Source organism: Sceloporus occidentalis, unplaced genomic scaffold (assembly GCF_023333645.1).
Source record: "Sceloporus occidentalis isolate IW3139 unplaced genomic scaffold, rSceOcc1.0.p SCAF_7, whole genome shotgun sequence".
Lineage (NCBI taxonomy): Eukaryota > Metazoa > Chordata > Lepidosauria > Squamata > Phrynosomatidae > Sceloporus > Sceloporus occidentalis.
In genome coordinates this window covers 24,145,298-24,161,958 of record NW_028316987.1, presented here as the reverse complement: position 1 = coordinate 24,161,958, position 16,661 = coordinate 24,145,298, and the positions used below count along the sequence as shown (strand labels likewise).

At 38.3% G+C, this 16,661-nt stretch overlaps 1 protein-coding gene across 1 annotated transcript in view; it reads left to right on the top strand.

Moving 5' to 3' along the window:
• The window catches only part of MOCOS (molybdenum cofactor sulfurase), an 87,136-nt gene that overhangs the window by 24,377 nt on the left and 46,098 nt on the right, over nucleotides 1-16,661 (top strand). The window contains exon 5 of the mRNA XM_089532380.1: nucleotides 2,505-2,581. Coding sequence (XP_089388506.1) covers nucleotides 2,505-2,581 — 77 coding nt within the window. The remainder of the gene's footprint in view (nucleotides 1-2,504; nucleotides 2,582-16,661) is intronic.

The following is a 16,661-nucleotide window of genomic DNA, read 5'->3' as shown; positions in this document are numbered from 1 at the left end:
TTTCCCAGTGAGTTTTCAAAGTTCAGGAAGGGAGGAAGGACAATAGCCTTAGTTTAGTCATTTTGGCTTTTAGAGAGAATTCAGGCATGATTTTGCTGTCAGAACCATTTATTTGACGTTTTGGCAGTCCATGGTATCTATAGAATTCTCCTTCAGCATCTTTATTCAGTTTACAGATTTACAGCTTAAATAAGAAACTGGAAATAGTCTAGCGTGGCTGAGTCTGTCTTTGACTTTAAGGATATATCTTTGCACTTGAGGATCTTATTTTGTTCCTTCATGGCTTCCCTACCAAATCTTGGGCCTGTTACAGACTGCCAAAATAAAGCTGCTTCAGGTCTCTTTGGAGGTATGCTATTTAAATGATGCATGCATCCTAAGAATCCGGAAGCTGCACCAAAAGCTGCACTCCGGTGCTTAGGAATGGAGTGTGGCTTTGACGCGACCTCTGGACTCTTAGGACCCATACATCATTTATTATTATTATTATTATTATTATTATTATTAAACTTTATTTCTATAGCGCTGTAATTATACGCAGCGCTGTACAAAGTCGGTAAAATTAGGAGTAAATAAAAGCCTGCCCAAGGCGTACATTCTAAGATAGTAACAATTAAAAGAGGAATAGATAAAATTACCATATAGAAAGGAAAAATAGCATAACTCCAAAGAGACCCAAAGCAGCTTTATTTTGGCAGTCTGTAACAGGCCTTAGTCTTCTTCTGATTTCTTGACTACAGTCTTAATAAAACTTTAAACTATTTTGATATCTTTCTCATCTACTTTTAAGTTGTGTAGATCATGTATGGTCATTATTTTTGTTTTCTTAATATTCTGCTGTACCCCTGCTTTTGCACTTTATTTCACCACGGTAATTGTTCCAAGTCTTTTGCTGGTCAAGATGGGAAATAATGGGACCAGAGACAAAACACTGGATTGTAAAATGGGCCACTTTATTTAATTCTACTCTATTGTTGTCTTCTTGAGAGCTGCAAAAGAAGGGAGCAACTGAGTATGTTAGCAGTTGAGGGGGTGATCCCTCTCCAGACCTCCTCCTCAGGTTCCCCTGGGTGAAACACCGGAACCCCAAGAATAACCTTCTATCCCCGCATTCTATAGCATTCTATAGAACTAATAATAATAATAATAATAATAATAATAATAATAAATTTTATTTATATACCGCCAGATCAAAGCAGTTTACAAAAATGCATAAACAATTACATAAACAATTACATAACATATACACAACTAAAAATTCATACCCTTTCCTTAACTAAATACAGTTAAATTAATCAAATTACAGTTAACATCAGATTACAGCTAAATTAATTACATTAAAATATATTAAAATATACCCTCCAAAGCTGGACTGGCTCTTGCTCCCCCTAAAGCAGCTCCTCCAAAGGGGCAACCCCCCCTTTGGTTCGACCCTGTCAATGGTGGGCTCACTGCAGCAGGCACCCAACCATTATCCCCTTCCAAAAGGGAACAGGTGTTCCTGGCTGGGTACTTCCTGGTCCTGGCAGGAAGCAGTCTGAGGCCATCAGTCCACCAGCGAGATGGAGCATGCAGGTAGCAAACATGGTTATACAGTTTCTGAAAGGAAGGTATACTTAGACTAGGCGTCAGTAAAAAGAGGTCAGAAATTGGATCATACTCAGGTGTTGTCACTACTGGCTTTTCCTTAGTTTTCCACTCTGACTAGTTCTCCCTCATATGAGAGGTGGGAAACTTGTATCTGGTAGAGGCTCACAGAACTAAATGCTCTTGGAAAGAAAATGAATCCTCTCTGTAAAGTAAGATATTATGAAGAATGCTAGGGCTGAACACTTTCCACTTACATTTGGGATTTAATGTGCATCATCTTTGTTGTTCTTTGTATAAAGAAGCCTTCAGTTAATTTCCCCATCTTGATGAAGAATAAGGGAATCAATGGGTCCGCTTTTTTGACTAAGTGTGGATCCTGCCCAATATTCCTGTTGTAAGTTCCATTTCTTCTTTAGGAGTGCAGTTCTCCCTCTACATTTGCAGGGGTTAGGGCAACAAGATCCCTGCAAATGTGGAGAAACCATGAATACCCCCCCCCACTCAGAAACCAGCTAAAGGGAGGGATGGTCAGGGGAAGAGGAGCAGGGGCACACACTGTTTTTTTCCCCAAACTCCTGTCCCTTTAACTGGCTCTTTGCCTCTTTCCCAGCCAGATCGCTGCCTTTCCCTGGGAGCAATCTGGCAGGGAAAGGCAGGAAGAGCAGTATGAACAGTACTCCCTAGTTTATTGTGACATTATATTTGGGAGGAAGGGCTGTATGTTGGAACTTCAGGAATTCTAGTTGCTTTGAGAAACCATTCTATTGTTGAAACTAGGCCAATGTTAATTTATTATTAATAACAAATGTTGGTAATTTCTGCTAAATAATGTTTAGTCATGTTTATCTTATATATGAACAACAGCAAAAAAAATTAATTGCACTATTATTTCTCCCTTTTCTTGATTCATATAGGTTTGAGGATGGTACAATTTCTTTTCTTGATATTATTGCACTGAAGCATGGATTTGATGTCTTGGAAAGACTTACAGGTCAGTATGCTATGCATACTCCTTTTATTTAATTATGAGCAGCAGCACTGATGTACTGTATTTGTATAAAGAAGGCCTGTTGATTTTCTGGATAAAAGCCCTGAGTTACAGCCTTGGGTATAATGACATAAACAAGGTTTTAAAGTACAGTCGCCCCTCTTAACACATGGATATGGGATCTGTGGTTGAACACTCACAGAGGAGTGACCTCTGTTGTTTCCAGTGGGGCGCGCCTCTACGGTGCATTCCCTGTGCGCGCTCACAGGCATGTGCCCCATTAAAGCCTATGGGGCTTGGATATGTGCGAGCCCCCGTTTTTGCATGGGGGATATGAAACGGATCCACCATGAGAACAGAGGGCCAGTTAGACTTGTAGAGCCTTAATGGGAAAAAAGAAAAGAAATTTAAATCCACAGCAGTTGAATTCATATCCTTCAATGAGCTGGCAGAGAAAGGCTCACTGCTTTTTGCTATAACAGGTAAGATAACTCATCATATTATCTCTACTTTTAAAATTGATCTTGTTTCACTAGAATGTCCCTTTCCCTACACTTAGATGCTGTTGATGTTTTGTGCCTTCCAGTCATTTCCAACTTATGTGAACCTAAGGCAACCTATCACAGGATTTTCTTGGCAAGACTTGTTCAGAAGGGGTTTGCCTTTGCCTTCCTCACAGGCTGGGTCACATGGTTTGATACTTGGGAAAACATTTTCTACCTACTAATGTTGTAGTTTGCAGCCTTAATTATTGGCCCCATTCCCACTGAGCTATTTGCGCTGGATGGAACTGGGCAGATTCAGTCCCCCTGCCCCCGAATCCCTCTGGAAGCAAGTGCCCACTAATAATTTACCTCAATCAGGGTAATTTAACCCTGAATGCCATTGCAGCTCTTGCAGAGTGTTCTCATTTTCGAAACCGGTTTAAAAGGAAGGCGCCTTTGCTGTCAATCAAATTCAGTTCCGCTTTCGTCAAGGTGGCGTTTCCTACAGCAATTGGGCAAACGGAAGTCTGCTTCCCCCCTCCTTTTTAACAAAAAAAACCCAGGCAGCGCATATTTTGTCAGATTTAAAATCTCCAGGTGTGTGTGTGTGTTGTGTGTATTTGGGCCACTACAGATCTTCCCCTGCCTCTGTTTTCAACCCCAAAATGCAATCTAATGCAATCTCTGCATCCTCCCTCCTTGCGACCCCAGAATGCCTCATACACATACAATAATAATAATAATAAATTCCTCACCCCAAATGGCATCTCTGCATCCTTTTCTTTCCCTCAGCCACCCCAGAATTCCTTACAGACAGTAGCAAAAGCATTCTGTATCAGTTTGCCAAATTGAAAGAGGAACATTTGTAACATTCGCATTGTAGCATTCACATATAAAAAATACTTTAGAAAAAAAAAAGCCTATTGCAAATGCCATGCTGGGAGCAAGGAAATGAAAGGGAAAGTAGCACAAGCAGACACGCATTCTATCTGTATATGTACCTACCTGTAACAAAAAGCATGTGCATAGTCTGTCAAAAATAAAAAGAGAGAGAAAAAGCTGCCTGGTGCAAGAGGGAAGCTTGTTCCGTTCTGTGCCCTCCCTCCAACCTAATTCCCTCCCCTGAACTTGACCCTTCTTCCTGCTCCTTCCTTCTCCTCCTCCTGCTCCGTTACCCTGATTGCCCTTCATGACCCCCTTCTTTCCCCCAGCTCCTTCCTCCTCCTTCTCCTCCTCCGTCTCTTGGCACCCTTTCTCCAAGGCTCTTCCCTTCTCCTCCTGTTCCTGCTCCGTTACCCTGATTTCCCTTGGCACCCTTTCAAGGCTCCTTCCTCCTCCTCCTCTTGCTCCGTTACCCCCGATCGCCCTTTCCATCTTTCCTCTGGCTCCTTCCTCCTTCTCCTCTTGCTCCATTACCCCCAATCGCCCTTTCCATCCTTCCTCCAGCTCCTTCCTCCATCTCCTCTTGCTCAGTTATCCCCGATTGCCCTTTCCATCCTTCCTCTGGCTCCTTCCTCCTCCTCCTCTTGCTCAGTTATCCCCGATCACTGTTTCCATCCTTCCTCCAGCTCCTTCCTTCTCCTCCTCATTCTCTGATGAAGGGGAGGAATGTTCTTACCTCTGCCCTCCCTCTGCCCTAAATCCCTCCCCTGAATTTGACCCGATCATGATCGGTGACAAGTTCATATTTGACGGACCTGTTTTTTTTCCAAAAGATACAGCTTTTACTCCGCTTTCAAAAGACCCACGCTAAGGGGCATTTGGCCCTCAATAGGTGTGCAAGCCTCGGATTCGCTTGTGGGAGATTCGGGGCGAATATGAACTTCCCGTGGTTAATCTGGATTCTGATCCGGGGTAAAAGGTAGTCTGAATGGCCCCCTAGTTTCTGATATTGAAATGTGCAACCCTTAATTACCCCAAAATAACTCACTGTGTTCAATAATACCTTCTCTCACATAGGTAGTATATAGAATTCCAGCTTTATTTTCTATATAGGAGCCGGTTTGAAATGGCCAGAATTTTTCCATTGCAGTTTCTGATGATCCAAGCATTTAAAGAGCTCTGTAATTAGAATTTCAAGCAATTAAATTACTAAGTTTTTGAGCAATTTTTGAACAGTAATTTAAAGCCGTGATCCTATATGCATATGCATAGGAATAAGCTTGTAATACTTAATGGCACTGACATTCTAGTTGAGTTTGGTACTTTGATGATCTGATGGGCAAAGACAAAAGAAGTAGATTAATCTAATATGGTGAAGTGATGGTGAATTGCACCACAAGCCACATTGTTTTAATTATATGAAGACATACACTGTGATTTGGTTCCAGGATCCCCATGGATGGCAAAATCTGTGGATGCTCAAGTCCTATTAAATAAAATGGCATTATAAAATGGTGTCTCTTATATAAAACTGTGAAATGTAGGTTTGCTTTTCAGAATTTACATATTTTAAAAATACTTTCAAGCTGTGGATGTTCAAATCTGTGGATAAGGAATCTGTGAATATGGAGGGCAGACTGTATGTGTGAAGCCAGGATAGTTAAAGTAATCTTTTTAGAAGACGTTTTATGGAATTGGTTAATATGTAGATGAGCTCTGCATTGCTGCCCTCAAGTGGTTAAACCATTTTCACTTAGGGCAAAGGAAAAAAAGGAGTCATGTAGTGCTTTTCATTACAAGGATCTTTGTTCATCGGGTCACCATAGGTCAAAAGGCAGCTTGAAGATATGCATGCACATGTGTGTACACATGCGTGTGCGCACACACACACAGAGTTTTGTGGCCTATAGCCTACTCTATTTCTTGCATCTAATGAAGTGAGCTATAACCCTCCCTTCTTCAACTGATGAAGTGGACCCCCAAAATAACCATTTTATTTGAGTATAGTCTTCATAGTGCCCCAAGACACCTTTTCTTCCCTTCCTTTCTTTTTTTACACTGAAACAGACTTGGTACAGCTATATGTCTGAAAACTGACTTAAGTCTATAGGTCACTTCATGAGATACAAGAAACAGAATAATGGTAGTTTTGAAAGGGTGATTTTATTTTTTGTGGTAAAAAAGAGCTGTGGCTATGTAGGCTGTGTGCTAGAATCTAAAAAGAAAGCTCTATCTGACCAAGAATCCATGTTGTCCAGCATGCAGTTTTACAATAATGGCTTCATAGACCAAGGGCCTTAAGCGATATTTTCACAGTTGCTTATCCCCTTCAGCAATGGTTTTTCAGACATAACCTGCCCCTGAACATTTATAGGTTCCATTGAGCTATTATGGGTAATCCCTATGGACCGATCTATTTCCCATGGAATGATAAGGGTGAAAATAACTAGCATCGGCTGAAACCAAATTGGGAAAGTCGGAGTTGAGAACATGAGTCAACTCACAGGAAAATCCTCTAGGAATGCACAAAGACATAGGTGCTTCATAAGGCAAAATATGTTAAGGACAACAAGGGCCATATTTGTTGGAGCCCATCAGCCCAGGCCCTTTTCTCCCCCACGTGGCCTGCATGTGCCCAGGCTGCTGCAGCGGTCCTAAAGCAGGCTGCCGGAAGAAGCGGATTCTATCTGTTCCTTCTTGGCTCAGTTCTTTTTTGTTGGCGTGGCCTCGGTGCAGCTTCAGGCCATGTTCAGAGTGTGCATCATCAAAACGCCATGCCTCCAACGTAGCCTGAAGTCACGCCATTTTGCCCGTGTGTTTCAGGCCTTAGTCAACAAGCCTGGATAAATTCCTTCAATAGTTTTCACTACAATTTGACAGTGAATATGACAATTTGAAGTAAAAAGATAAATATGTCGAACTTCAACAATATTTAATACACTGTCTCTGTAGATTCTTTTATCAGATTGATTTCAAATCTGTGCATTTTTAGACTTCATCAGGTAGATCCTGGATGTCAAGTGTCAGGTAATTAGCTATATGGGTGCCATTTTTTTTAAGCAATAGGATTTTAATGTATAATTGTAGGACACGCTTTTATCTTGGTGCTGTAAACTTTTAATTTGGTGAAATCCATGCAGTTCTTTCATAGATTGTATGAATGCCTCAGTGCAAACATTCTGTTTCTGAACAAATCGTTCCTTTCCTCTGTAGGCTTTACAGGTGGGAATTTTCAGTTTCAGCTTTACTCACATTCTGTATTGATCTTTTTTGTTTTGATGCAACATTTCAGCAATATAATGCAATCTTTCCTTTGGTGATAGAACACATTTTCTGGTTCATAAACATTCAAGCAATGGTATTTTCTTACCAGAATGAATATATTTTTAATGTGATTGGTACAGTATTAAAGCAAAGATTATTTCATTTGCAAACTGTTTAGTTTCTCTGCTGGCTTGATCCATTCCTTTTCTGTAACGCAGAAATGATATGCTAATTCCAGAGGGACCTCATTAAAGAAAAAGAAAATTTGCATATTTTGTGAAACTTCTTATTCAAGAGCTCTAGATTAAATGGCACTAATCATAAACACTAGATATATTAAATCCTTTTGAAGTCACCATGGGATTAAGTCAGCTTCTGCATTACTCTGCCACAAATGCATGAAATATGTCATGAAGTCTGTTTGACAGCTTCTATTAATGACTGCATATATTGTAATAAAATTCTTCACTAGATGAAATATGCTGTTTGAGATTTTTGACCTGTAAAAGAGGAAATAATTTATACTGAATGCATATCTCAGAAACTAGCAGTAGTTTTCTTATTACTAGCTAAAAGCAAACAAGAATCAAATAAATTGGAAGAAAGTGGAGGTGTCATCTGACAGGCCTTCATTTCCATGTAGCTACGATGATAAGGCTGTTTACTGAACATATGCTTTATGACATTATGAAATTCCAGTCCATCACAAGAGATTTGAATTTGAGCAACAAATTCTTATCCCACAACAGGTTCCAACTGGATTATATAGTGCCAAGGTGTTTATATAATTGTGGCCAATGTTAATAATGGTGTTCTGGATTTAATTTCCTCTGATCCCATTGTCTACAACCACATCTCCAACCATGTGCATTTGTACACAATCGAAATTATGGAAAGGATGCATTTGATGCAGTGGGCTATAACTACAAGAACTGAGTTATAATAGTTATGCTAGTGTTTAAGATGTTTATGTGAAGCTGTGTGTACAGTTCTGGTGATCTTACCTCAAAAAGGATATTATATTGCTGGAGAAGGTGCAGAAAACCATATAAAGCTGCATGGCTGGAGAAATTTCTGTATAATGTTTGTGATTTTTAGATTTTAAAAAAGCTGCATAAGGGAGATATAACTGAGGTGCGTAAAATTATCACTTGTGCAGAGAAAGTGGATAGGGAGAGGTTTTCTCTGTGTGTCATAATACCAGATTCCAGAGTTATCCAATCAAAAAGCAGAATGAGAAATTCATTAGAGTCACACAGCACATTCTTAAACTGTCGAATTTGATATCACATGGACTTACGGCTACAACTTGATTAAGTTTAACAGGGAATTGGGCAAATTCATGGAAGACATAAGGCTGTCATTATCATCACTTATCAGCTGCATTTTTTTTCTTACATTATCAATATTCACAAGTCAGCACAAGAGATTCAAAATAGTGTCTTGTATAAAAATACTCATAAAAAACCAAGTATTTGTGTGTAACTGGTTCTTATACAGATAAATCAAAGAAAGATATATAATGGACAATAAGCAAGGAGAAGTAGTGAAAGGTAACAGAGAAATAGAAGAAATATTACTATCAAACAAAAATGCTATATTGTCCAAAATATATAAATGTCTTCTGAAATATCTACAGAATAAGAAATCATAAAAGACAGCATGCTAAAATGGTCCCAAAACTTTGGTTACTGTATTAGTGAATTGTGCATGCTTTATCTAATATATGAAATTTGGTACATTTTTTAAAAAAAATTAAAGAACTATATCACAAAAATTGGAGATGGGTGAATTCCAAAGGATAACTGTTTCAGTGCATTGGTATATAAATCAAACAGATTTCTCCCCATCCTCATTCCAGTACACCAGGAAGATATTACATATTCACTACTTATCCACCTCAATTAAAAAAAAGGACAATCTGGTTGTAGAACTGCATTTCTAAATACAGATCATTCTGTGGATCTGCTTCCCTAAAGATAATGCTAGTGGGAACTCACTAGCATTGGCTGCCCAGGGGACAACTAATTCAGACATGCTCTTTTCTCCTTGCTCCCAGTATTGGAGCCTCTATTTTAACCTGATGAATGGGGTGCCTGGATTCATCCCACCCTACTGCCACTAAGGACCAAACATTTTCAATGTCCTCCAGTGTGAGCTGAGAAAGAAGGAGACACATCTTGACATGGGGTGACTTAGTGCTTTATTGCTTAAAAAAAAAACCTTGGTGTGTTTCGACCTGGTAATATTTCAAGACCTTTAGGGGGGTTACAAAAATTATATACTTTATATACTCACGTACAAGTCAATCTCATGTATAAGGGAAGGTGAGGGAAGGTTTTAGGGCCAAAATAATGGATTTTGTATGACTTGTGGATAATAATAACATAATAATAATAATAATAATAATAATAATAATAATAATAAGTTATTTTTATTCAGCCTCTTTCAAAGGATCGAGGTGGCTTACGTAGATAAAACATATAACATAATAACCACAATACAACCAAATAACATAAAAATAAACCCCTGTATCCCCTCATACTAAACAAATCCATGTACTTAATTATAACTGAAACTAATAATACAATAACATCATTAAAATCCATACAGTCGTTAAAACAAAACAAGGCAGGGCATCATGGGGTATTACTGGGACAATCTAGATCATTAGGCACAAAACAGTCAATCAGGAAAGGCCCATTGAAAGAGATCCATCTTGATAGCCTTTTTAAAGCTGTCAAGGTTAGTAATATGTCAGATCTCTTCCGACAGGCCGTTCCATAAATTAGGGGTGGCCAATGACAAGTTCCTCTGGGTAACCATAGTCAACCTAGTCTTGTACTGCAGCCATTCACTCAAAACCACAAGGTTGCGAGTTCAAGACCAGCAAAAGGGCCCAAGCTCGATACAGGCTTGCATCCTTCCGAGGTCGCTAAAATGAGTACCCATACTGTTGGGGGCAAATTAGCTTACTTGCTAATTAACTTACTTGCTGTTCACCGCTATGATCTTTGGAATAGCGGTATATAAATAAAACAAATTATTATTATTATTATTAGGTTGTAGCAGATTTTTCCCAGAGGACCTAAGCATGCGGGTTATAAGGAGGAAGGCGTTCCCGCAAGTAGGCTGGACCCAAGCCAGGTAGGGCTTTAAAGGTTATTACCAATACCTTGTACTGTGCCTGGAAACTAATAAGTCCAGAGTAAAACTTAGGGACAGGTAATAAAGGATCTAAAGAGGAAAACACTACTTCCCTCCTTCTCCTTCTCTGGACCTCTCCTGACCATCTAACACCATTTCCCAGGTGGTGGAGGAGAAGGTTTTAAGATCAAATTGAGAAGGGCAGGAACTGGAGGGAAATGAGGGCATTTGGTAGACAGAGAGGGAGGAGGAGGAAGATGGAGAGAGAAGGTTTTAAAATTGAACTGAGAAGGGGAGGGAAATGGGGTTTGGTGGGCAGGAGAGGTCCAGAGTGAGATAAGATGGTTTTAACATTAGATTGCGAAGGGAATCCCCTCTTTCACACACATTTCCTTCCTGGGCAGCTCTTTGATAAATCACTGCTGAGGCACAGAGAGTAGGGCATTGGGGCACAGCTTCTATCAAGACCTTTCTAATCATATTGGCCCACATGTTTGTCAACCCAGGATTTTAGGGTCAATTTTGGGGGCATAAAATTTTTGACTAATGGTCGATTAATATAGGGTGTGTGTGTGTGTGTGTGTGTGTGTATGCACTGTAAAATATAGAATCATAGAGATAATTATTAATTGCGTTGCAGCCTATATATTCTAAAGGAAAGAACCTGCAGTAATTTCTGATAAACAATCTCCAATACAACTTAGAGGTGGCTGAAAACATGTAAATAGAAAGCAATAGATTTGATGTTGCTGAAGCACTCAAGGTCACCTATAACTGTCTAGGAGAAAAGGAAATGCTGATTCTCTCCCCCCCCCCCCCTCTCAAAATAGGAACAGAAAAAACTCTGTTATTTTGTTAAGCCCTAATTGGGTCAAAGTTTTTAATTTCAAAATCCATTTTATTCCATTTCTTTAAAAAACTTTATCATCCTTAGTTGTAACAGCATGAATTGTAGATCTCTTGCAAAAACAACGAATTGATCAGTCCTTATGTTGTACAGATGTCCCCCTGTTCATTTTTTGAGAGGCCTTGTTTTATCAAATAGTATTGTTTTTACATTTTATTATTATTATTATTAACCTTTATTTATAAAGCGCTGTAAATTTACACAGCGCTGTACATACAATCTTTTTAATTGGACAGTTCCCTGTCCTGAATAGTATAAAATATAGTGACAAAAATGCTGTTGCAGGTATCAAAGTGATGCAAAAGATACCTTTTATGCTTGTGGCAATCTGTAAAGTTTTTTGGGTTTTTTTGGATTATTTGTCTGAAATGTATTTGATGAAACATCCACAAAGGAATCCCATAAGATATCTGCTTGTGCCATTTTAAGTTACCTGCCCCTCATGTTTCCTCTTCCTTTAAATGAAAACAGAGGCTTGTCCTGACAGCCTGGTATGTGTTGGATTATGTACCAGTGTGTCCTGATGTCATGCTGTAATTTGGACAGTTATATGATGATCTGTCCCATTTCCTTAGAAGGTGAAATTGGATTGTTTTGGATGCCTTAAACAGATTTTGGGTCACTGTGGATACTCTTTAACCAACAGTTGGTACAGACTACTTTTTTTTTTAATCACTTTTACCTGAAGGGTTTCATTTCAGTTTTTAAAGATCCCCATATGTTAGCTTGTATCTATGTCACCTAGAGTGAGAGTTGTCAAAACGTAAATATATGTTAACGCCTTTGAGTTAAAGATGGTATTCTGACTATGAAGTCTAAAAATGAATTTTTAAGTCACTGTGACAAATATCAAATTTCCCACAACATTTACAGGGAACAAATTTAGAGAAGTAATTTTCTCAGTTTTTGGTGGTTATAGACTTAACATTCAAAGTGATTTCTGTAGGAAGGTTGTTGTAAAGTTTGTAGCAAATTTAACCCTTGACCCAGGTTAGGTTTGCAGGATATTCATGGCTAAGCATTCATGGCTACCCAATTACTCATATTACACTGTCAGTGCAAAGGCCGTCTGTTTGTAGCTATAGACAAGGAAGGAGCAATAAAATAATAAACTGAAGCTGAAGTATAACATGAATGCACTCTTTTGTATCCAAGAACTATAGGTCTCTGAGCGCAACAGTTCTTTTCTCTGTGTTTCTGTGTGTATGTGGTGTAACAGGCAGTGTTCCTATTCTCAACATTGACTATTGGCCCCAAAAGACAGGTCAAAATAAAGCTGTTTCGGGTCACTTTGGAGCTATGCTGTTTAAATGACGCATGAGTCCTAAGAGGCTGGAAGCTGTGCCAAAGTTGCACTCCAATCTTTAGGACTGGACTGTGGCTTTGGTGTGGCTTCCGGCCTCTTACCATGCATCATTTAAACAGCATACCTCAAAAGTGACCTGAAGCAGCTTTATTTTGGCCTGTCTGTTAAGCCTTATATTGGCTAGGACTGATGGGAACAGAAATCCCACAACCTCTGAAGGAAGAGATGTACCCCAACTGTGTGACAGAAAGGATTACAAGAAATGAAGGGCAACCACTTCTGCCCTTGAAATACAAAGGAAAGTAACACTGTTGGAAGAGCGTGTTGAATTAATTGGGAGACAATCAACACAGATTGTGTATTTGCACATGTTCCTTTAGTCTCTGATGGAATTTTGGAACCTAAATGCTAAGTGTTTTAGAATCCTTGGTGGATGCACTCACACAAACAGTACATGAAAATAAATACTGGTGCTGCAGACAAAAAGAGCAATATTTTTCTTTCCTGCTGATGGCAGTTTCTTTAAATGGAAGCATATGTCATAAGCTTAAACACTTCAGTTCATTTTGTATGCAAAGCTTCTTTCAATGTATTAAACCATCTTCATTTCAAAGATTTAAAATGTTGAAGTAGATGGGACAGAAAGGTGGGGGAATGTAAAGTGGTTCTTTCCCTGCTTTTTTTCTTACATTATCAATATTCACAAGTCAGCACAAGAGATTCAAAATAGTGTCTTGTATAAAAATACTCATAAAAAACCAAGTATTTGTGTGTAACTGGTTCTTATACAGATAAATCAAAGAAAGATATATAATGGACAATAAGCAAGGAGAAGTAGTGAAAGGTAACAGAGAAATATAAGAAATATTACTATCAAACAAAAATGCTATATTGTCCAAAATATATAAATGCCTTCTGAAAATAATCTACAGAATAAGAAATCATAAAAGACAGCATGCTAAAATGGTCCCAAAACTTTGGTTACACAGTCGATTTATGTCAATGGGAATTAACTTAGAAAAAGAGGTTAAAACATACTTTGTGTCAAGGCTTAAAAGAGAATTACAAGATGTATTTTAGATGGTATTTAGCACCTGAAAAAATTATGTAAGATATATGGAAATTGTAATAATTAATGTTGGAAATGTTCTAAAGAAAAAGGAATACTTTTCCACACGTGGAGGGCATGTGTAAAAGCAAATAAATTTTGGCCACAAATATGCCATATAACATATGCAATTTTGCAAGTAGACATAAAACTTAAACGGGAAACTTTTTTGTTAAATATGATTGACGAAAAATGTGGGGAAAAAAGGGGAAGAGTTTTATTTTATATGGTATTAGCCACCAGAATAGTCTATGCCCAAATGTGGAAACAAGAAAAAAATCAATTAATTGAGTATTGAGTATTGAAGTTACTACATATAATTGAAATGGAGAAATTGACCAGAAGCTTACAAAATGAACATTCTAAAAATACCTCAAAGACTGTAAAAAAGTTCTAGACTACTTAACCCAGAAATAGGAAGAAATAGAAACCATGGGATTAAGCTTGGATTAAAGAAAAGAATAGAAAAGGTATACAGAAACAATCTTAGAGTGATATGTGTATATAAGTTTACATATAAATATGTTTTGACATAGTAACCTTAAAGAAAATACTATAGTTTCACTGAGAGATAGCCCTTGATAGAAAAATTGGAAAAGATAAAATTCCTAAAGTTGTAGACAAGGAAGTAACAAATGATGTTTCAACGAATGTGTTTATTGTTTATTGTTGTCATTTTTGTGAAATGAGTATATTGTTGTACATTTTTAAAACAATTTGTTTTAAACTTAAATAAAACTAAATAAATGCCCAAGTATTATAAACCCTAAATAAAGGATGAGGAAGTTGTGACCCAGTTGTTAGACTCAAATTCCGAGTTGTTTGAGTGTTGGACTCAAACACTGGGAGATCAGAGTTTGAATCCCACTGGGTGATCTTAGGCAAGTCACACTCTCTCAGCCTCAGACAAAAGCAAATGCAAACCCTTTCTGAACAAATTTTGCCATGAAAACCCTGTGATAATTTCATCTTAGGGTCACCATAAGTCAGAAATGGCTGGAAGGCACACGAGAACAGCAATGGTTGATCAACTGAATTTCCCCCATTTTTAAAAATCAAAAGCAGTTGCGGGACTCAGTCTTGAACCCAGGACTGCTGAGAATGCAGGAATGTGCTGATGAATCCATCTGGATAGAGCCATCTTTCTCTGTCTTAAAAATATATACTCTTGAGATAACAGATACTCAGAGAATCTCAGGAGTATGTTCCCATTATTGAGAGCTGAATTATGGTGGGAAAGGTTTCTCCTCAGAGATCATCCTTTGCACATTGTTACTATCTGTTGGGAATGTGGAAAAAATTATTAATTGGTTTTCTCTCTTTGAGATTTAGAATTTTAACATGTTTAGACAGCCCCTTACGAATTTGCTAAACCTTTTAGGTTTTCTCATCTGAAGCAGAAGAGCAAGGCGTACATTTAATTGTATTTAACTGAGTTTTTGTTTTGTGCAAAGTGTCTCTGTAAAACTACTGTTCCTTTTTGAACTCCCTGGCAGGCCAGAATGATACAGACAACAACAAGATAAAATATCTTTTAGGGGAATGGAAGAGAGTTGACCCAACAAGGCCATGTGTCTTTTACTTTTGCCATCAGATTGTTGATAGTCAACAATCTGATGGCAAAAGTAAAAGACAGCCTCATGCTCCAAATACCTTTGTTTCTAAAGGATACAGAAATATACAGAAAAGCCCTTTCAGTCCTCTTATATCAGTGCTGTTGCACTGCTCTTGAAGACTTTGTGCTGGCCTGTACATGCAGTGAGGGCTGAGCCCTCACTGCACCCATCTTGGCGCATGCCTGTCCACATGCCGCACGCCATGATGACGCATGCCGTGCATAGCACTCAAATGGCACAAAGCTGAAGACTGCCACACGCAATTTTGGGCAATGGGAAGTCAGTCCGAACGCAATCATGGGGTTTCACGTTATTGCGTGAGAGGTGATCACACGCAATTTTGGGCAATGGCAAGCTATTTTCGGGCAATGGGAAGTCAGTTTGAACATAATTCGAATTCATGTACATTTGCTGAAGTAGCGAATTCACGTGAATGCGTTCTGGCCCCACTTTCTTTTCATTAGAAATTAAGAGAAATTCCTCCCGTGTGATAAACTCCAGAGTGCTGTGTTGAACATTAAAAAAGCCACAAGCATCCATGCAGGCTTTCTTCAGTAGAAGAAATAACTTGGATTGAAAGAGGAAGAAGATTTGACTTTAGGGAAAGTTTGAAATTTCTGGATTCTAAAATTAGAAGGTTGTCTTTTCCCATCTGTTCTGGAGCTGTCGTTAGCAGTGAAAAAACTGTGCTTTTGTTAATACAAAGGAAACAGTGCTTCTTAGTATGTTAGAAGGTGATTATCCCTTCCAGCTGAACAATCATGTAACTTTGATTCATCATAGGCTTTGTATACTGATTGCTCTTTCAGTCCAGTTGCATTGGGATAGAACCAAATAATAATGCTTCACTTGATCTGGACTGGATTGTCTCAAAAATCAAGTGGTCGAGCAAGGAAAACTAATAACATATCTCCTTTGAAGCTTCTTTATAGTTGACTGAGAATAAAGATTCTTTACAGCCTTGACCACAAGGAAATGGGTGCTAATTGGCTATTCAATGAAATGAGACGGGGAACTTCCAAAAGTTAAGATAGTTATTATTTATCATTAAGATAAATGCTGGAAACATTTAACATGCGGTCTCGGCATACAGTCCTCAATGAGAGGATTCAGCTTCTTCTTTCTGTAGTTTTGAGCTGAAGATACACAAAAAGAAAAGAGATTTAAAAAAAAAGAATTGCATGCCTTATTAGAACTGGTGAACATGAAGCATTTCTTTTCTAAACATACACACATACGCACACCTGAAAAACTTTTAAATGTTTCATTTCTAAGTCAGAAATATATTAAGATCCAAAGAAAATGCTATACTTTTTAAAAATGGCAGGAGAGTAATGTCTAGTGACCTACCTCAACTTCTGTTCCTAA